The 22305-nt window shown below is 42.7% G+C and overlaps 1 protein-coding gene across 6 annotated transcripts in view; it reads right to left on the bottom strand.

Moving 5' to 3' along the window:
- The window catches only part of GHR (growth hormone receptor), a 189851-nt gene that overhangs the window by 89057 nt on the left and 78489 nt on the right, over positions 1-22305 (bottom strand). For 5 of the 6 annotated variants that reach the window (XM_034772994.1, XM_034772992.1, XM_034772995.1 and 2 more), the window contains exon 2: positions 10257-10337. In XM_034772994.1, the coding sequence (XP_034628885.1) occupies positions 10257-10326 (70 nt within the window). In that variant the 5' untranslated portion in view covers positions 10327-10337. Of the gene's footprint in view, positions 1-411; positions 474-10256; positions 10338-22305 lie in introns of those variants that run through there. The other variant, XM_034772996.1, reaches the window with a different exon arrangement.

Below are 22305 nucleotides of genomic sequence, written 5' to 3'. Positions count from 1 at the left end.
AGAATTGTTTTGATTTTTTTCATTTTTTAAATAAGTTTTTGACATTATTTCATGACATGCCAGTAGTAAGTAGCTCATAATGACCTATCATATAACATATAGTTCATAATGACCTGTCATATAACATGGGGCCATAATGACAAAATATGAAATGGAATATTGTGACTATCAAATTATCTTTATATTTTATTTTTAAAATCACTTAGGGCAGCTGCTACTTCAGATATTTGAATCAGTGCTCTTTTTAGATCAAAGTTTGTGTTTCAGTGAAACAGTCCCAGAATGAAGAAAAGTTGGTAAGAACTCAATGTATTAATTAGAGGAGTGGCTGTTTACAATATTTTCATATTAGCCTGGAGTAATTTTTCTAGGATAATTAAAAGAGCTCTAATTAGTACACTGAGTTCTTACCTTGTTTTCTTGTTGAAAGCGTCAAGCTGTTTTATTACAACACAAAAGGGAGACACTTTGATCTAAAAAATAAGATAAGACTGTTTCAATCAGTGTTAAGTAGCCTTTTAGCTAAATAAAAATAGAATAATGGCACTTATTTTATACCTTCAAAAACACTGCCACTCCAAGTATAACTGCTAGAATAATTTGTGTAGTCAAAAACCTGTGTTATAACATCAGCTTTATTTTGTACATTTTATCAAAGAGCCCGTGGATTACATCCTTATCTCAAGTTAGAAGCTACAGTTCTGCCAAACACTTAGCACGTGATGAACTTTAAACCATAAGTTTAAGTGCTTTGCTGAAGAGGGGTAAGCCTGCTGCTGTGTTTAAACAAAGCATTTAGCACATTAACCTAAAATCAAGTTTAGAGGGATTGTGTGTTATCTAAGTGCCAACTGCTATAGTATCAAGGCTATGATTAATGTGCATTCATGGCTCCCATTACAGTGAGATGGCCTTACTGCATCAGAGAGAATTAAATATCAGCAAATCCTATTTGTACTACACAGTAAATTTCTCATATAGATACACAATTCCATGTGAGTACATCAGAAGTTGTGTTTGTGTTCCTAAGTCCAGACTTTGTCCCTACTTCCTTGTCTGAAATACTCCTCTTATTTATTACAGCCTCACACAGAGGTGTCCCTCTGTTTATGGTTGTCAACACTTCTGTCATAAAATCATAAAAGCTTCTCGAGAGCTAAATCATTCCAAGCTCAAACCTGGCAAAGAAAAGCCACCGCCCACAGACACGTAATGTTTCTTGGGAGAAAACAATGTGATATGTCCATTTATGTCTTTGTTGTAGAAGAAAATTGCTTAACAATGAGAAATACTGCTGATTCTGATTTTATTTCAATTAAATGTGGCTGCATTGTTTACATGAAGCTTTGCAAGCAATTTCTCTTTTCAGCAGACTGATATTTAATGAAATGCCTGTAGTACCAAGAGCTGAAAGGTAGCTCAAGCAAATATGCATTAATTATACATTTTGGCTGGAGTTTGTCAGCTATGATGGGTCCATTCTGTGCAACTGCATACTGTAAAAATGGTTGCCAGTCTAGTGCATGCTGTATAGTGGAATGCCTTTTAAAAATGACTACACCAACACTACAAAATACATTCCTTACTACACGTCCATAATAGGCAAAGGGAAAGGGTACTGCTTTTAATGTACAATCACAGCATACACTAGAATGGCTTTGTTGGAAATATTGAATTGTATGTTGTGAATTAAGACTACTATACAAATATCATAATCACACAATGCCCATTAGCATGCCCTCAGAACACAAAGCTGGTACAGTAAATTACAGGTTTTTCTTTATTTATGAAAAAAGGCCCCAAGACAATAAACTTCAGAGTTTTGATCATTATTAAAGCTCTCAAAGAGAAGAAAACTCAGTTCTGGATTTTAAAGTTTTCCACGTGCCTAGGAATTGCAGGGTCGCCTATGTGAACAATTGGTTGGTTGATTTCCATGCATTATACATGGGTGGGATTTTCCAAAGTGATCAGCAATGGCCTAACTCTGCTTCCATTACATGCAATGACGTTAGACCAGTGTTGAACACTTTGGAAAATCTCATCCTTTGTAGTCTAATTCTGCAGCAGGGCTGCCTGAGGGGGGCAAGTGGGGCAATTTGCCCCAGACCCCGGGCCCCGCAGGGGCCCCCATGACAGTTTTTCGGGACCCCTGGAGCAGGGTCCTTCACTCGGGGGGGGGGGAAGAGGGGGGAAGAAGGGGAGGGAGTAAAGACTGCAGATCTTACGTGGACATATTCAAATATGGTTTGGTTTTGCTTTTATTAATCATGAATGACTTTTTACATATGTTCAGGTTGGCAAATTAACATTACAAGGCAGCATAGCTGGAGTTATTACTGGATCAAAGTTTATTCCAGAATCTAAACAGAACAGGATGTGCCTGGCCTCTTTTCCACTGGGAAAAGATTGGATTTGGAACCACTCGAGCTGATGTGTTGTTCCACTAGCTGGGACTGGTTCCCAATCCTCTCTTCCTTTCCCTCATCTGAGGCATGCGGCTTGTTCGACAGCCTGCCATAGTTCAGCAGAAGTGAACAGAAAATCATTCTTGCCTTGTAAGCAGTTTGCAACCTGTGACTGCCACAGTTTAAACTTACAATTTATTTTTTGGTAAAGGTCTTTTGATGTTGCCACGTACCTTAAAATATTTTGTTTTCATTATAAGTATTTAATACAAAGTTATTTTTAATTTATAATTTCTAAAATATAAACCAAATTATATGTACATTAACTCTTACTGTCTTACTAGAGCCACGATTATTATCACACAATACAAAATAGTGACCTGTTAGTAAATCATCACAGCCTCTTGCTCATTAGCTACAAATAAAGCTACAGGGTAAAATTTTCGAGAGCTCCTATGTCCCATTTTCTAAAATGATCTCAGGTCAGGTTTTTAAAGGTAGTTAGGTGCCTGACTACCTTTAAAAAGCTGGTTCCTAAGCACCTAGGAGCCTAAATCCCATTGACTTTAAACCAGACTTAGTGCCCAGATCCCCAAGGATATTTAGATGCCTAGCTCTCACTGAAGTCAATGGGAGTTAGGTGCCTACCCTAAGCCTAAGCTCCTGTGAGTCTAAGGCTACATTTTCACTACCGGGGGGGGGGGGGGGGGGGGTTTAAGAAACGCAAATTCAGCTATGCGAATAGCGTAGCTGAATTCGACATATCGCAGCCGACTTACCCCGCTGTAGGGACGGCGGCAAAATCGACCTCTGTGGCTTCCCGTCGACGGTGCTTACTCCCACCTCCGCTGGTGGAGTAAGAGCGTCGATCCCCGAGAGGTCGATTTCTACCCGCCGATTCAGGCGGGTAGTGTAGACCCAGCCTTAGTTATGAAAATGGGACCTAGGCACCTTTGAAAGTTTTATCCATGGTACCTCCACGTTTGTTAGTAACTGAAACCTTGCTGTCCCACTACTATGACCCTTCTCTCCTCCATACACCCCTCATTATGTTCTCTACCCCCAATCACATTGTGTCTTTATTACATCAGTTTTATAGGGCAGACTCCTTTATTCAATGTTTGCACAGCAACTACCACTTGATATATTTTTGCATAGGGAGGACTGTATTTTGAGACACCCCAAACCATTCTCACTTGTGATTTGCAATTTGAATTCAGGTCTCTCTGTGCCATTGATGAGGAAGCACGTGAGACAGTCTACTAACAGTAGCATAAGAAATTCACAAGCCAGGCTGCTAACACTGAAAGAGTAGGGGGCTAAACTGCACAGAAGCTCTGATCCAGCACCCACTGTAGTCAAAGGAAAGGCTTCAATGGGAGGTGGACCAAGCCATGACCATGAATGAGTAGACCACGGTGTGACGATGTATCCCATAATGCTTTATGGGAATATGACATAACTGAAGTATGTTTTATGCTACGTGTGCCATGTAACATATCTCTGTAAAGGTTATGGTCTACTGTAGCTATTCATCCTATTTGTACATATATATCATTTTTGTACTTGAAGTTAAGAATATTGGCTGTGTACTTGCTTGATTTCTAAGTTAGCTTTGTGAGGCATTTGGTCAGCTTCTTTAGAAAAGAAATCGCAAAGTTAAGTGCCCAATCAAGAAGCACTTAAGGAACAATGCATCTTGGAATGCTCCAATCCACATAAGTGGTCTTCCTGGAGACATACAAGATACCATTTGGGCAATGGCTTCTGCCTGTAAAGACTGTCATGCATAGACATGTGACTTGCTCAGGTGATTCCAGAACTCCATCTTGGAGCTGGACTTTGCATAGGAGAGAGGCAGCAGTCTCCACCCACAAGAGAAAGTCTATTTAAGCCCATGGGAGACCCCTCCATTTTGTCTTCAGCTGGTTAAAGAGAGAGTCTCTCGACCCCCAAGAATACCTGAAAGAAAGGACAGTCACTACGGGGGTGTGAGTGACAGGCCCGGCTCCAGGGTTTTGGCCACCCCAAGCAGCCAAACAAAAACAAAAATAAAAAGCCGCAATCGTGATCTGCGGCAGCAATTTGGCGGGAGGTCCTTTGCTCCGAATGGGAGTGAGGGACCGTCCGCCGAATGAACAACTAGATGTGCCGCCCCTCTCCGGAGTAGCCGCCCCAAGCACCTGCTTGGCAAGCTGGTGCCTGGAGCCGGCCCTGGTGAGTGATTGCTGGACCCAGACTAGCAGGAGACTAGTCTGTAAAAGGAAGCTTACGGAAACTGGTAAGGTATTATTTGCATTCAGTTTTCTTAGACAGACGTGTGTGTTTGATTTTATTTTACTTGGTAATTCACTTTGTTCTGTCTGTTACTACTTGAAAACACTTAAATCCTACTTTCTGTATTTAATAAAATCATTTTTACTTATTAATTAACCCAGAGTATTAAGACCTGGGGGACAGACGGCAAACAGCGGTGCATATCTCTCTATCAGTGTTATAGAGGGTGAACAATTTATGAGTTTACCCTGTATACGCTTTATACTGGGTAAAACGGATTTATTTGGGTTTATACCCCACTGGGAGTTGGACATCTAAGTGTTAAAGATAAAAACACTTCTGTGAGCTGCATTCAGTTTAATCTGCAGCTTTGGAGCAAGTAATTCGGACCCTGGGTCGGTGTTGGAACAGATGGGCGTGTCTGGTTCAGCAAAACAGGGTGCTGGGGTCCCGAGCTGGCAGGGAAAGCAGGGACAGAAGTTAGGGTTACCATATTTAGTGCCTCTGAAAGGAAGACACTCCATGGGGCCCCGGCCCCAGCCCCGCCCACGCCCCCGCCCCAACTCTGACCCCTCTCCAAAGTCTCCGCCCCCTCCCCTGCTTCCCGTGAACATTTGAGTCGCGGGAAGCCTGAAGCAGGTAAGGTGGGGTGTGGGGGGAGGAGGCGCGGCCCACCCCCGGCCCCCGAGCCCCGCTGGCCCGGCCCCCGAGCCCCGCCGGCCCGGCCCCGCATGTCCCGATTTTCCCCGGACATGTCCGGCTTTTTGGGATTTCCCCCCGGACGGGGATTTGGAGCCCAAAAAGCCGGACATGTCCAGGAAAATCCGGACGTATGGTAACCCTACAGAAGTAGTCTTGGCACATCAGTTGGCAGCTCCCAAAAGGGTTTCTGTAATTTAACCCATCACACATGGTACAAGATCTGATCATGAATGCCTTGCAGTTCCTCAGTAGGGTTGCCAACTTTCTAATTGCAGAAAACCAAACACCTGTGCCCTGCCCCTGCTCCGCCCTGAGGCTCTGTCCCACCCACTCCATCCCCCCCTCTAGGGTTGCTAGGCATCTGGTTTTCTACTGGAAAACCCAGTCGAAAAGGGACCCTCTGGCATTAACAGACCGGTTGGCAGCACAGCAGGGCTGGCAGAATCCCTGCACGGCTCCAGGAAGCAACCGGTATATCCGGCTCTTAGACAGAGGGGCAGCCAGGGAGGCTCCGTGCGTGGCCCCCACCTGCAGCTGCCACTCCGAGTGCCAGCTCCGCAGCTCCCATTGTGAGTTCATTTTAGGCTCCCTCACACATGGAACATGCCTTAATTGCCTACTGTGGTTCTGCTTCCCCCACCCTCTGTTTATTTGTCTCTAGATTGTAAGATCCTCAGCACAGGGACTATCCTTTTTGAGTACCTGGAATGTGCCTAGCAAGTAGTAGGCACTACGATACATCTGAAATCAATTATTATTGCCTGTAGGTACAAACACTCTCAGTTCACGTGGCACCAATCCTGTGAGGTGCTGTGCCTCCACAGCTCCTACTGACTTCAACAAGAGACAATGGTGCTTGCCATCTTATACCGCTTTTCCAGGACCACACATGTGTGATGAGTCCGAGCCAAACTGGGACCCAGGGTTCAAGCCCTACTGCTTTGTGGTGTAGATGCAGCCCTCCTGGACTCGTGCTCTGGGAGTCCACCAAAAGTATCCCACAATCCCATGGGCCAACTTTCTTTTTGTCCTCTGGTCAAGTTTGGTGAACAGGTAAGATTTCCCACACTGCATCACAAAGGGCTACAGCAGCCACATTTTGGGAGAGCTCTAGGGAGTCTGGACATGGATGGTTGAACTCGGGTCTGCATAAAGCAATGTAGACGCTAGAGCCCCAGATTGGGATGCAGGGTTCAATAATTCCTATGCTGGGGTTACACATCAGTGTAGTTGCTCAAGACCTAGGTTAACAAACCCAGGGTCTACTAACTCAATTTCTGCTAGCCCTGGGTTTCCATTGCAGTATAGAAACAAGCTCTCATGGTCCCAAGAACTGGGCAGACCCCTCCTTGCACCTGTGTGGAGCCCCACTGATTTCAATGGGACTTCATGGGGATGGGCATACAGGTCTACCCCTGTGGAGCAGATTGCAGGATCAGGGGGGAAATAGGCACAATTCATTTACACAGCATCTTGCTATCTAAATAAATGTTTGCTGGCTTTTAACAACCTCATTCACAAAAAGGCACCCATTCACATTCACAAACTTTTCCTGGTCTTGCAGTTTATGTTCCTCAGGCACTTTTGTATTAGCTTTCTATTCTGAACACATTGTAACAGGATTTCAGACATTATACTTTACCATCACCTTTTGGCTGACAGCTACAGATCACAAACAGCAGCAGTAGAACAGCAGAGTACAATACCCTTCTGTTTGTTTTGCTTGTCATTCTGCCCAGCTCTACTGTAATTCAGAAGTGCTGGCATATGTTTGACATATGAAATGCATCCCTGGGAAGAAAGCCTGCCCAAGGTCTAATCATCACTTAAGCCCATTCTAGCCCTCAAAATAGGACTTAAATTCTACTTATTCTACTTTCATGACTTTCAGATGGCAAAGAGACTGGCATTTTTACCAAAAGAAATGCATTTTGCTCCTTAAGTGCTTTAATTCACAAAGCAGGTTGAGGGGAGAATCTCATTGATCAGCACATTCCATAATCTAAAATGAGCCTGTCTGCTTTAGAATGCAGCACACGGATTTGCAGAAAAAAACTCAGTGCAGCTAGTCCACATCTCAACTGCCAGAAGAGCTCAGAACCCTCTTAAACCCATAAACCAAGAGAGAGGGAGACATCAATCTGTTCCTGCACCCATGGTGTCTAAATGAGTGAGTTTTATAGCATTTCAAATGGCCACTTAATTACTCCATTGTGAAATCTAGACAATGAGGGCGAGGGGAGTAAAACCTGGGACGTTTTAACTTTTGTTGTACAGTTCGGCCTTTAGAAAGGAATTACCAATACTCAATACATTGCTTAATAAGTCCACCAAGAAAAATAAAATAAAAAAAGATTTCCCAAACTTAGGGGTTTGCCCAGACCAAGAAGCAGCTTGGAGATTTTGCTACTGTTAGTACAGCTGCAAGTTGTAAGTGGCACCCAAAGGGAAACAGGTTTTAGGACATAGTTTTATCCACCAAATTGTTTGTCATATCCACCAAGTTGCTTGTCATAAAGAGCATTTTCTTTTGACTGTATCACATGATGGAACAGGACATAAAGAAAGAAAAAGTGGTTCCAGCCCATTTTGGGTAGCAAAATAAACACATCAGCGACTATCAGACTGACCTACGTTTCTTACATATGAACATTCATTCTCTAAGGTGCCACAAGTACTCCTGTTATTCATTTTCAAAGGATCTCTTGGGAAAGCAGACTCAATGGACTGTAAAAATTTGATCCATTCAAACAGAAAATGGGGGAAAGCCCAGCAAATAACTTACATCATCACTGAATGCTAAAAAATTAAATAGTTTTCAATAGCACCTGCATTCTTTGGTAACAAATGCTATATAAGGGTGAAATTTACTCTGTGCAGGAGGCCAGCCCACGGGCTAGGCACCACTTCAAGCCTTCGTAACAGTAGGGTTACCTTATTTAAAAAATAAAAAAAGAGGATACTCCACGGGGCCCTGGCCCTGCCCCTTTCCCACCCCCGGCCCTGCCCCAACTCCGCTCCTTCCCCAAAGTCCCTTCCCTAACTCCGCCCCCTCCCCTGAGTGCCCCGCATTCCCCCTCCTCCCTCCCAGCCACGCGAAAAGGGCTGCCCGAGCACTACCGGCTTCACATTTTGCTGGGCAGCCCCCAGACCCTGCGTCCCCGGCCAGCGCTTCCCCAGCGCAGCTGGAGCCCAGGAGGGGAAGCGCCCAGCCGGGGGCGCAGGGTCTGGAGGCTGCCCGGCAAACCGTGAAGCCGGTAGCACTCGGGCTTCAGGCAGCCCCCATGCCGCCGGGCACTTCCCCTCCCGGGCTCCGGCTGCTGTGCTCCTCTCCTGACTCTTCAGCTCTGTTTAAGAGCTGAGCTGCCCGAGCGCTACTGGCTTAGGGCAGCCCCCGGAGCCCAGGAGGGGAAGTGCCTGGCCGGTGGCTCAGAGTCCGGAGGCATGGGGGCTGCCCGAAGCCGGTAGCGCTCGGGCAGCTCGGCTCTAAACAGAGCAGAAGAGTCAAGGTAGGGAGCACAGCAGCTGCTGGAGGGGAAGTGCCTGGCCGGTGGTATTTTTCCCCGCACATGTTCGACTTTTTGGCAGTTCCCCCCGGACAGGGGTTTGATTACCAAAAAGCTGGACATGTCTGGGAAAAACCAGACGTATGGTAACCCTACGTAACAGTATTTAATAGAGACTTGTGCTGGCTCTCTATAAATAAGTGAATTTCACTTTAAAAGTTGATAAGATACAGTACAGATTAAAAAAAACCCTGATGCGATCCTTCCACCTTCATTATTTTACTAACTTCTATAGTATATCTATAGCAATTTAGTGCTTTAAATTACAAAAGAAGTAAAAAGTTTTCCTCCACCATTTGTGACAGTAGCACTCCTGCTTCCATTGCTGGCTGGCCTCAGCCTACCAAATGTAAAAAATACAAAACAGAGCAACAAACCTGAACAAAACAAGCAATGAAGAACTCCAAACAAAATTAAAATCAACCAACCCAGTGCTAAAGAAAAATGAAAGCTTCCTGACCAGCAAGAGTCAGAAATATGCTCAAGAGAATTTTACAGTAGATCTAGATGGCAGTAGGGTAATTACATCATATTTGATTGCTACTGATCAACTCAAATAAAAGTAAGGAACCTGACTTAATGAGTGGTCTGGCCAGTTGATGTTAACAATATCAACAGTCCTGTGTCCTCTTTCAGACCTTTTATACCGATTTTACTCCATCCTCAGTAGTTTCCCCTACTGGAATTTCTTGTACGGCTTGCTCATATGGTGCTGGCTTTAAACTTGACATCTGCATCGTGAAAATGCTTCCTTCTTACTTCTAGCCATTTTAACATTAAGTGCATCATGAAATTAAAATGAACTCTTTTTGAAAAAACGTAGAATTCTTTTATAATCTCTGTACCAGAGAGGTGCTCTCAGCACAGGGTGGCATTTCAAGAATCAGGATGAATAAGACTAAAAGAGCTCTGCCCTGATCTCAGACAAGTAGAGATTATTAAATCATTAAATCTTAAATCAGCAACTGAACATATCCCCAGGAAGTTTCAGTTAGTTTCCCATCCTGAGTTGCAAGCAGCACAATTTGCTTTAGACTGACTTGTAATTTTCTCTTTGGATGTGTAGATATCAAACAAACACTGATCCCACTTCCATCTCATCCAGTGCCATGAGCTGTTGGCTGTATGTTAAATTCACCACTCCTTTTATGCTGTAGCACTTTGTCTTAAACTCATCTATGGCCTTAAAGATAACAGCTACATTTTCTTTTTCAGAAAATCTGTAGTGCACACACTTTGCAGAGACCAAAGAACTCAGACGTCACCAACAATGGCCAAAAGATGTTTAAACTCAATAACTCACCTTCGCTTGTAGAAAGAGAATCATTTGCACAAACCAGTGCCAGAATAAACAACAGCTGCCGAAGATCCATACCTCTGGGTTCTGCAATCATAAAAGACAGTACAATCAGATTCTTTATGAACTCGTCTCATTACATTTAAATGCGGTTTAATGTATCATCTAGTTTATTTAATTTCTGAATGGCGTTAAAGCAAACGTTTATGAGGGAAGCATGTTAGAATACATTTTATGGCCTCAAAGTCCTACATTATATTACTCTCTATGACAGACAGTAAATACTACTTCCAGAGGACTGCATGTTCAATAAATACTGAGGGCAATGAGGGATTTTCTGGCCTTGGCCTATATTCCAGGAATGCTCCTTCACCACATTTTCCCCACACAGCCTTTTGAGAATGAAATGAAAGGATTATCTTGTATTCCCTTGGAAAATAAGAGATGTTAGTAACACATTTTTAAAGGGGAAGAGATTTTGTTTCATTTGCAGTAGCTCACATTTCTCAAAAGTTCTGCTGGTTTCTCTCCTTTACCTTAGTGGACTTCCAGTGCTACGTTACCTACCATATTGTTAGCATCACCAGAAAAACAGTAAAGATAAATTGAATAGGGTTCAAAGAAGAGCCAGGGAAATGATTAGAGGATTTGAAAACAAAGCTTATAGTGGTGGTTCTCAACCTGCAGCCCAATTGGCACAGAGCTTTGGCCCATGTGACATCCTCAGGGCCATAGAGCAGTGAGATCAAGAAGAAGTGAGAAAAATACAATCTGTGGGTCTTGCTGCACTTACAGGGAACACACTGTTGAAGCATTCATGAGGCAGACTGGATGGAGAGGCGACACAGCACTTGCTAACAAATTTATGAGCAACCAGCTCAGACTGAGACTGCTTAAGCCTCTGGTAATATTTAATTCACACTGAGCATGCTCAGAGGCTCACAGGTATTAATCTAGTGACTTGACTATGTAACTTCGAACACTCGTCCTTACAAGGAACGAGACCACCACAAAGTCCTACTAGCAACTGAGCCATAGAGGTATTATTGGATGCGGTCCACATAGCACATTGTGGGTCACATATGCGGTCCACAATGGTAAATAGGTTGAGAATCACTGGCTTATAGTAATAAACTAATTAGATTGGGCTTCTTAAGTGTAAGAGAGAAGGTTCAGGGATGACTAGGTTACAGTTTAAGTACCCACAAAGGGAACAAATATTTGAAAATGGGCTCCTCAGTCTAGCAGAAAAAGGTGTAACACAATTCAATGGCAGCAAATTGAAACTAGACAAATTCAGACTGGGAAGAAAAAGTGTATATTTTTAACTGTGAAAGCAATTAACCCCATTGGAACAATTTACCAAGGGCCGTGGTGAATTCTCTATCACTGGCAATTTTTAAATCAATATTGGATTTTTTTCTAAGAGATCTACTCTAGGAATTACTTGCAGAAGTTCTATGGCCTGTGTTATACAGGAGGTCAGGTCAGATGATCACAATGGTCCCTTCTAGCATTAGAATCTATGCATAACCATACCTAATAAAATAGAGAAGGCGGCTGGTCCTGCAGTTATGGTGCCAATGTGGGACTTGGAAGACCTGAGTTCAATTCGCTGCTCTGCCAGAGCTCCTATGTGATCTCAAGCAAGTTACTTATTGTCTCTGTGCCTCAGTTCTCTGCAAGATAGGGATAATAGCGCTTCCCGACTTCAGAGTGGTGTGAAGATAAAAGCATTAAGGATTGTGATGTGCTCAGACACTACGGTGATGGGGCCATATAAGTCCGTAAGATAGATACCCTGTGTTTTTAGGGATATTATTAAAGACTTTCTTAAATAAGGGGTTCAATTCCCAAACAAATGCCAAGGCTGATCTAATGCTCCAGGAGACAGCATTGTGTCCTATGGCATGGGACTCCAGAGAACAAACTGTGCATCCCAGCTCTGTGGACTACTGGAGACATTCATTATGGAGTCACTTTATCAGCTTCATCATTAGGGCTGTTTTGTGATCTGCAATCCCTCTATTGCACACTTTGAATGTTTGAATTTAGTCAGACAAGGTTGCCCTTATATAAATCGATGGCACGCCCTCATCTCGAATACTGCGTACAGATGTGGTCTGCTCATCTCAAAAAAGATATACTGGCACTAGAAAAGGTTCAGAAAAGGGCAACTAAAATGATTAAGGGTTTGGAACGGGTCCCATATGAGGAGAGATTAAAGAGGCTAGGACTCTTCCGCTTGGAAAAGAGGAGACTAAGGGGGGATATGATAGAGGTATATAAAATTATGAGTGATGTGGAGAAAGTGGATAAGGAAAAGTTATTTACTTATTCCCATAATACAAGAACTAGGGGTCTTCAAATGAAATTAATAGGCAGCAGGTTTAAAACAAATAAAAGGAAGTTCTTCTTCACGCAGCGCACAGTCAACTTGTGGAACTCCTTACCTGAGAAGGTTGTGAAGGCTAGGACTATAACAGAGTTTAAAAGAGAACTGGATAAATTCATGGTGGCTAAGTCCATTAATGGCTATTAGCCAGGATGGGTAAGGAATGGTGTCCCTAGCCTCTGTCTGTCAGAGGATGGATATGGATGGCAGGAGAGAGATCACTTGATCATTGCCTGTTAGGTTCACTCCCTCTGGGGCACCTGGCATTGGCCACTGTCGGTAGACAGGATACTGGGCTAGATGGACCTTTGGTCTGATCCGATACGGCCTTTCTTATGTTCTTAAGGTAGGTGAGACAGTATTTTTTATGGGACCAATTTCTGTGGGTGAGAAAGACACTTCTGCGCTTACACAGAGCTCTACTTCAGATTCCTACCAACTTGTTCTCTTATGCACGTCTGTAGCCTGCCTTCGTGTGTCTCAGAGGTGTGTCAGAGGGAAGGTATGATGGGAGATGATCCTCCTTGAAGGTGGTGTGATAGCCAATAGCAACCCAAGGTCCTTTACTAAAAGGAATTCTAGTTCTGAAGGCAACAGGGACTGAGCTCCTCACTTGTGTCCACAGCGCACACCTGCAGCACCAAAGGGGGCTTGGTAACTGCCCCCCCAGGAGAACTATCCTGGAGGGTCGAAGAGAGGCTACAGAACAGTGATATGCTGTGGCATTGACAGCTTGAGAATGATCTCAGAGGGGAAGGAGAGGAGAGATCTGTTCTAAGAGCTGAAGTAAAAAACAAAACACACCATGAAATTGTTCCTGGAACAGAAGATCGTTCTCAGGAGAAACTGTTCCTGTGAAATGGCAGCTGACCTCTCATTAGACAGAGCCATAGCTTAGCAGAAATCCCCACAGGAATATCTAAAAGTGACAGCAGACTGCGACGCTGATGGCTGTCTCACAAATTGATTCCCACAAGGACAGCATTGTTCGGGGCTGGAACACTAGTTTAGTAGGAGATGGTTTCTCAAACTGCTTCCCCACCCCCAGCTTCAGAAAAACCAACCCTTTACATAGTCCAGTAATGGTTCTTTCCACCACATGCCATTAAGCGTAGGAGAAGACAAATTCCACTGTGAAGGCTCCTATTGCCTAGCAGATAAAAAAAAAAACAGTAACTGCAATGCACAGTATCTTGGGGAAAGCTGTGTGGTAAGGTATAAACTCTGCCCTGCAGTGGGCATGGGGGAGAGGGTTAAAACCAGCAAGAAAAGTTACAATAGCTGACTGTCCTCACTACAGTGAGTGCCAAGAACCCCTGCCACCAGGCAATGTTCATATGGGTCAGCTGGGGCTAATTGCGCCAACAGAGAAAGGGAGCCAGGAACTATAAAAAGGGAACGAATTTCTCTTTCTGTGCCTTTTATACCAGTGCTGGAATGATGATAGCCACAAAGAGATTTAAACTTGACTTCTGCTAGTCGGGTGCTAATGCTGTCAGTGTAGGCAGGGGTGACCCAGACTAAATATCAGTTCACAGAACCATGCTAGAGACAAGAAACCTAGCACAGTTTTTAGCTTACAGCATGGTTTGTAACACTGTTCCGTACTGGCCAGATATAACATCTCAACACCCTGTTAACAAGAATGTTATTCTAGAGTCAGACCTCTGAACCTGGAGAGTCCCTGGGACCTCATAAGACAAAGGGAAAAGGACTTCAGAAAGCTATTTTGTCCTGAATATACTGACCTCTGGCTAGCACAAAAAGCTTTTTGCCTTTGCTACTAGCATCAACTCTCCAAACTTAAAACATAAGATCATTTCTACTGCAGTCAGCTTCAGTGTAGTGAGCCTACCCTATTAAGTTCTTGGTTCCTGAAAATTTATACATAGCTTATTTGCCATAAGCTAAACAACACAATTATTATTAAGAGCGTAGAACTGATTTGGGGAGGAAGGTTTAGTTTTCTCTGTGCTGCTAGGCAATGACAGGCAAGGAGAAAGGCATAGAAAATGTACAAGTAAAGATAAACGCACACAAATACCTCCATTACCAGTGATTATGAGTGTAGGGGAAAAATACATGCAACATCAGGGGCTTTAAAGCACAGAGCTATGCTGCATTTAAGAGATATGTAACATTTATGGGAGAAGGAGGAGATTTATTACTGAGTTTAAATATATAGCCTTGCAGTGTTTTGCCAGGGAAAAGCTCTGTGTAATTCTTGCAGAGTATTTATACATTCCTCACAAATTACCTCATGGCAAGACTTGTGATAGCAAAGTCAGTCTCGTTTCTATTCTTGCATAATAAAATACAGATTCTGCCCAATGTACTTGGTGAAGGCATTTTGCATGCTCACCGTTGCTCCACAGAATGCCAACAAGAAAGAACAATTCTCCAGTTAGAATGAGTTACAGCCCTTCAAATCTACAAAAATTAAAATGGTCACAGGCCCAAACAGTTACATCACTCCCAAACACTGAAGTCTGGATTTACTAACCAACACCTGAATGAATGGCTGTTTTAACATAAGCTTTTTCAGCATTATGTACCCAATTGAATTAAAGGACAGAAATAACTTTGATTTGTATTAAAAAGCTACAGTACACATATTGCAGGTGATAATCCATTACACTAAAGAATGAGAAATAATTCTGTGAATTAAAAATTGTGCCTTGCAAACAACCAACCAACCCACCCAGTGACATCAACCAGAAGAACCCAGAATGCAATACTGAGCAAGTCTCATAAAATACTGCAGTATTTTATATGTGGTTTAGCCCATATTTTGGGATTATCACAAAACACAACCTACCAGTAAACTGAACCGTGAAATAAAGGCTTTTTTTCATTAATCAGACTTCTAACATAATAAGGAAGAGATTCTCAACTATTACTAACAGCTTTAATTATTGAAACTGGAAAAAAAAATTACATCCATGTAAAAATTTCTGTTCAGATTAGATTTTGTATAATCTAACTCTCCACCTCAAGTTTAGGGCCTAAACCAGTGGTTCTCAACCAAGTGTGCAGGTACCCTTGGGAGTATGCAGGGGTCTTCCAGAGGGTACATTGACTCATCTAGATATTTGCCTAGTTTTAAAATAGGCTACATGAAAAGCACTAGAGAAGTCAGTACAAACTAAAATTTCATACAGACAGACTTGTTTATATTGCTCTACATATTATACAGTGAAATGCAAGTACAAAAATTATATTCCAATTGACTTATTTTATAACTATATGATAAGTGAGAAAGTAAGTAATTTTTCAGTAATAGCATGCTGTGACATTTTTGTATTTTATGTCTGATTTTGTAAGCAAGTAGTTTTTAAGTGAGGGGTACGCAAGATAAATCAGATTGCTGCCAGGGGTACTGTAGTCTGGAAAGTTTGAGAGTCCTGAACTACTGGAAAGCCTCACTTTAAGATCAAACCCCATAGACCTCAGCTGGTCCTAATTTAGCTGATAAAATATCACCATTCACACTATATGCCTTCAGTAATTTGACCAGGAGCAAATCTTTCTTTCATGGATGGATACATCAAATACTTAATTTGATGTCCCCACTTCAACAGAAGACCAGGAGAAACAGGTCAACTGAGCAGTACCAAAGACTGATTGAAGGGTAGCAAGGTAGGAGGCTTCTTTCTGCAGAAGAATGCTAAATTGTAAGGATGGATGCAGGGGCCTGTTCTGGGTATTCATTTGACACAGAAGCAGAAAACTTTTTCCAAGCTCTATGCTTTGCCTTCTGTCATCCACTAACTGTCATGGTACTGTACACTTGACAGCAGAGCAGATGTATTCCACCTGAATGCACCTGGAACATTTAGCAGCTGCTTAGCTTTTTGTTTAAAATAATTCATTATGACTAGGGCTGTCAATTGTAGTTAACTCACGCAATTAACTAAAAAAAAAAAAAAAAAAAATTGTGATTGATTGCAATTTTAATCGCACTGTTAAACAATAATAGAATACCAACTGAAATGTATTAAATATTTTTGGATGTTTTTCTACATTTTCAAATATATTAATTTCCATTACAACACAGAATACAAAGTGTACAGTGCTCACTTTATATTATTTTTTATTACAAATCTATGCACTGTAAAAATGATAGACAAAAGAAATAGTATTTTCAATTCATGTCATGCAGGTACCGTAGTGCAATCTCTATCGTGAAAGTTCAATTTACAAATATAGATTTTTTTGTTACATAGCTGCACTCAAAAACAAAATAATGTAAAACTTTAGAGCCTACAAATCCACTCAGCCCTACTTCTTGTTCAGTCAATCACTAAGACAAACAAGTTTGTTTACATTTATGGGAGATAATGCTCCCTGCTTCTTATTTACTCACTTTCCTATTAAATGGAACAATATTTTTGTAGCCAGTATTGAAAGATATTTATGTGCCTGATATGCTAAACATTGGTATGCCCCTTCATGCTTCGGCCACCATTCCAGAGGACATGCTTCCATGCTGATGATTCTTGTTAAAAAATGTGTTAATTAAATTTGTGACTGAACCCCTTGAGGGAGAACTGTAGATCTCTTGTTCTGTTTTACCTGCATTCTGCCATATATTTCATGTTATAGCAGTCTCAGATGATTACCCAGCACATGTTCATTTTAAGAACACTTTCACAGCAGATTTGACAAAACGCAAAGAAAGTACCAATGTGAGATTTCTAAGGATAGATACAGCACTTGACCCAAAGTTTAAGAATCTGAAGTGCCTTCCAAAATCTAAGAGGGACGAGGTGTGGAAAATGCTTTCAAGATGTCGTAAAAGAGCAACACTCCGATGCGGACACTACAGAACCCGAACCACCAAAAAAGAAAATCAACCTTCTGCTGGTGACATCTGAGTCAGATGTCGAAAATCCGCTCTGCTCTGGATCATTATTGAGCAGAACCGGTCATCAGCATGGACACGTCTTCTGGAATGGTGGTTGAAGCATGAAGGACCATACGAATCTTTAGCACATCTGGCACATAAATATCTTGCGATGCTGGCTATAACATTGCCATGCGAATGCCTGTTCTCATTTTCAGGTGACATTGTAAACAGGATGTGGGCAGCATTATCTCCTGCAATTGTAACTAAACTTGTTTGTCTGTCTGAGCAATTGGCTGATGTAGGATCGAGTGGACTTGTAAGTTCTAAAGTTTTACATTTTTTTATTTTTGAGTGCAGTTATTTTTTGTACATACTTCTACATTTGTAAGTTCAACTTCCATTATAAAGAGATTGCACTACCGTACTTGTATTAGGTGAACTGAAATATACTATTTCTTCTGTTTTTTACAGTGCAAATATATGTAATCAAAAATATAAAGTAAGCACTGTATTAGGGTTAGCATTCGTCCGGATTCCCCCAGACATGTCCGGCTTTTTTGAGTTAAAAATAGCGTCTGGGGGGAATTTGTCAATCTCCAGATGTCCCCCACCCCCCCATGCAGAGCGTGCGCGGCTTACAGGGCAGCCGCCGGATCGTGCCACTCACACGGGCTCCGGCAGCCAGAGCCCTTCCTTCACTTCCCCCCTCCTCTCCCCTGCAACTTGAGACCAGTCCCCTCCTCTCTCTCCCTCCTCCTCCCTCCCTGCATTTGCAGATCACCGGCAGTCTGGAGCTCCGACCCTGCTCCCCTCCCCCCGCTGCGGAGCGCGCTGCTCTGCAGCACAGTAAGGGGGCCGGGGGTCAGAGAAGCGGCAGGGAGGTTCGGGGGGGCGGATAGTCAAGAGAGAGGGAGCAGGGGGGAGGGTTGGATGGGTCAGGAGTTTGGGGGGGCTGTCTGGAGGTTGGGGGTATAAGGTTTTGGGCAGTCAGGGTACAGGGGGTCTCAGGAGGGGGCAGTTAGGGGATAAGGCACAGGGAGGCTTAGGTAGGGGGTGGGGTTCTGGAGGGCAGTTAGGAGCAGGGGTCCCAGGAGGGGGCAGTCAGGGGACAGGGAGCAGAGGGATTTAGATGGGTCAGGAGTTCTGGGGGGGCCTGTCAGGGGGTGGGGGTGTGGATAAGGGTTGGGGCAGTCAGGGGACAAGTTAGGATGTGGGGAAGGTCTCAGGAGGGGGCAGTCAGGGGACAAGAGGCAGGGAGGCTTAGGGAGGGGGTGGAGTCCTGGGGGGCAGTCAGGGGGCGGGGGGGGGGGGGGAGGGGCTAGGACAGGATGGGAGCAGGGCTAGGGCGGGGCTCCTCCCGTCCTCGTTTTTGATTGTTGAAATATGGTAACCCTACACTGTATACTTTGTATTCTGTGTTGTAACTGAAATCAATATATTTCAAAATGTAGAAAACCATCCAAAAATATTTAAATAAATGGTACTCTGTTATTGTTTAATTGTACAATTAATCACATTTAATTTTTTTTTAAAAGCTTGACAGCCCTAGTAATTTTTAAACTTGTTCTTTCCCTATTTTAGCCTCAGAACCTAGCTCACTTTCACTGGCATTCACTATGTTAGATGTCCAATTGCTACTAACCCTTTTGGTGAAAACAAACAAAGAGTCATTTAGCACTTCTGCCATTTTCACATTTTCTGTTATTGCTTTTCTTCCCTCATTAAGTAATGGGCCTACCCTGTCCTTGGTCTTCCTCTTGCTTCGAATGTATTTGTAAAATGTTTTGTACAATTCCTGACTTTAGGCATGCAAGCAGTCCCTCTCATGTTTAAAGTGAAGCACATGCCTAAATATTCCACTTGATTGGAACCAGAGTGCTCAGCACCTTGTAAGACAAAGTCCTAGGAACACAACACAGAAATGGGAACACAAGCACAATTACCTTACGGACATAAAATTATCTAACAGTAACAAAAGCAGAATTAGACTCCCATCCAGCAATGTACTTAAGTATGCGCTTAAACATAAGTTGCAACTTATAGGGCTACTCACATACTTAAAGTTATGCATTTGTTTCAGTGCTCCATTTGACCGGAACCTTAGCGGAAGCTACTTCTACGGCCAATGTTCAGTCTTAAGCCTTTTTAATGTTGATCACTATGGTATTTAAGTATTGCAGGAAACTAACAAGCATGGAAGCACTTTCTGGAGAACAGTGTGGGATCAGGATAATGGAAGACTGGATTTGCACCCACTATGAAGACAGCAAAGTCTCAAACTTTTCCAGGTTTGACGTGCACAACAGATATAGCTAAGGATACAACAATTAGTGTGAGTGAAATTTAAAAGGTTAAATATGAAGGGTGATGAAACTCTCATTTAACTCAGCGGGAGCAGGCTGTGTTTTTGAAACTACCACATGATTTTTTTTAAAAGTATTACACCTCTACTCCAATATAACGTGGTCCTTGGGAGCCAAAAATCCCTACCGCGTTATTGGTGAAACCCCGTTATATCAGGGTAGTGGCAGATGGGCTCCAGTGGTGAATTAAAGAGCCCCAGGGCTCCGGCTGTGGGGAGCCCCAGGCCCTTTAAATCGCCATCCGAGCTCCTCTGCCGGAACCCCAGGGTAGTGGTGGCATGGCTCCGACGGTGATTTAAAGGGCCCGGGGCTCCCCACAGCGGCCAGAGCTCCAAGGCCTTTAAAGTGCACCTGGGGCCCCGCTGCCAGAGCCCTGGGGTAGCGGCAGCGGTAATTTAAAGGGCCCAGGGCTCCCCGCAGCAGCCGGGACCCTTTAAATCGCTGCCCGAGCCCCACTGCCGGAGCCCTGGGGTTACCGCGCTATATGCGAACCCGTGTTATATCAGGTCACGTTATATCGGGATAGAGGTTTATCTTCAAATCAACACCTGGACTGTTTCAGTGAACCTTAAGTAAATGAGATGGAGGGAGGGGTGTCATTAGGTGGTTCATTTTAACTAGCTATAGTGAATTTATTTTCTCTAGTGCCAGCACCTTTCAAAGGCCATAAAATAAAGTTCAGGAAGCTGGAATTTATGTGGACTAATCGAACTGCTTAATGGTGGATTAACATGAAACAAAATGCGTTATAAACACTAAACTCATGCTAAATTCTTTTACATGTTACTAATCAGATTAAAGTCTGCATAAGAAGAATTGACATAGTATTAAGCAAGTTATTGACTAAAGTATTAGATAAAATACAGGATGGTAAGGGTTTTATTGGCATGAGTTTGGGAAGACCACATTACTCGTAAGTGGCAAAGTCATCAGAGAATTATATTGGTTATCAGAAACAAGTACCAAATAAAACCTTTTCATCCCACACCCCACTCTCCTATATTTTCTATGGCCTGTACTACAAAGTTGCACAGGTTTAATAGAAAGTGTGGCGTTAAACTGATTTAGCTAAACCAATGCAACTGTGTGTCTCGATATTTATTGGTTAAGCCTGCACCTGTAATTTACTAACCTGAGTAAGTCTGATTTAAACTGATGTGTGTCCACACAGGAGTTTGCAATGGTTCAATTAAATTGTTTTTTAAAGCAATTGAAAGTCAAACTGGTGCAACTTGGGTGTGAAAACAAGCCCCATATCCCATATAGCATACAGAAGAAATATTTTAGGCAAGCATTAGACCATCATTAAAGAGTTTATTGGCACTACCAGTTATAAAGCCAGACCCCTTATGTACTGAATCATGGGCTGATTATCCACTGCCTTGCAGCTTCACACCTTGCAAATCTGAAGATGCAAGCTACAGAAAATTCTTGCATTCAAGAGTTGTATTACTTAATACATAGCCATACAGGAAAGATAATGAGCCAGGTCCTTAGGTGATGTAAATTGGCACAGCACCACTGAAGTCAATAGAGTTAAACAGATTTATGTTAACTCAGGATGAGAATCTGATTTGATATTTTATATAAATGTGTACTAGAAATAAGTAGCAGCTTTTGAATTCTCACAACAAAGCTCTCAGTGAGACAAGGACTGAGCTATTGGAGACCTCAAGATCATGGAATACAGCTGTAGCACAGTGAAAAAAAAAATAATTACAACCACCTATATAATCTAAGATGATTGGCAATTTTGATATTGCTAACCATTAGCTAGTCCTCTATCTACTTACTTTTTCAAATATTAACACCGAGCTGTATCTTCTGTACGTTTATTAGTCTTCAACCAGTGTAACTAAGGAGCACTGGCAGATGTGAAATGGCACATCAATCACCACTGAAACACCAAAGATCAGTGCATTAGTAACTCTGTATCACAACCTTTATCTTCAGTCATGAAAGATGGAAGAAGAGCAGCTACCAACCCATAAAACCATGGCACCAACACTGTACTTTGTGTGTTATAAATAGAAGCGTCTCTCGATGGGGAGACAGAGTGGCTGCCAAACAGATGCTGAGCTGGATGGATCAATGTCATGACCCCCATCTACAGGAAATTCACAGCACTATATTCTAAGCTAAAGGAGGCGTAAAACTTCTGGAGCAGATTCACCTGCTTTGAGTATTTTAAATTGGGAAACCATGTGTCTGTGTATTTCTATTTTTTGTTGCGCTTTACAGACATAATTACAAGATTTTTGCCCTGAGGAATTTACAAGTTAACAGCCTGATCCTTTTCACACTTAACTACCAGGTTTACCATTTACTACTGCACATAATCCCATTGACTTCATTAGGATTACTCATGGTAGTATGCGCTATGCCTGGTAGCGCTTGCACTATGAAGTACCAAATTAGACACATGGCATGATTTATGATCAGACTGTG

Source organism: Trachemys scripta, chromosome 6 (assembly GCF_013100865.1).
Source record: "Trachemys scripta elegans isolate TJP31775 chromosome 6, CAS_Tse_1.0, whole genome shotgun sequence".
In the NCBI taxonomy this organism is placed as follows: Eukaryota; Metazoa; Chordata; order Testudines; family Emydidae; genus Trachemys; species Trachemys scripta.
This window is presented reverse-complemented; position numbering and strand designations above follow the sequence as displayed.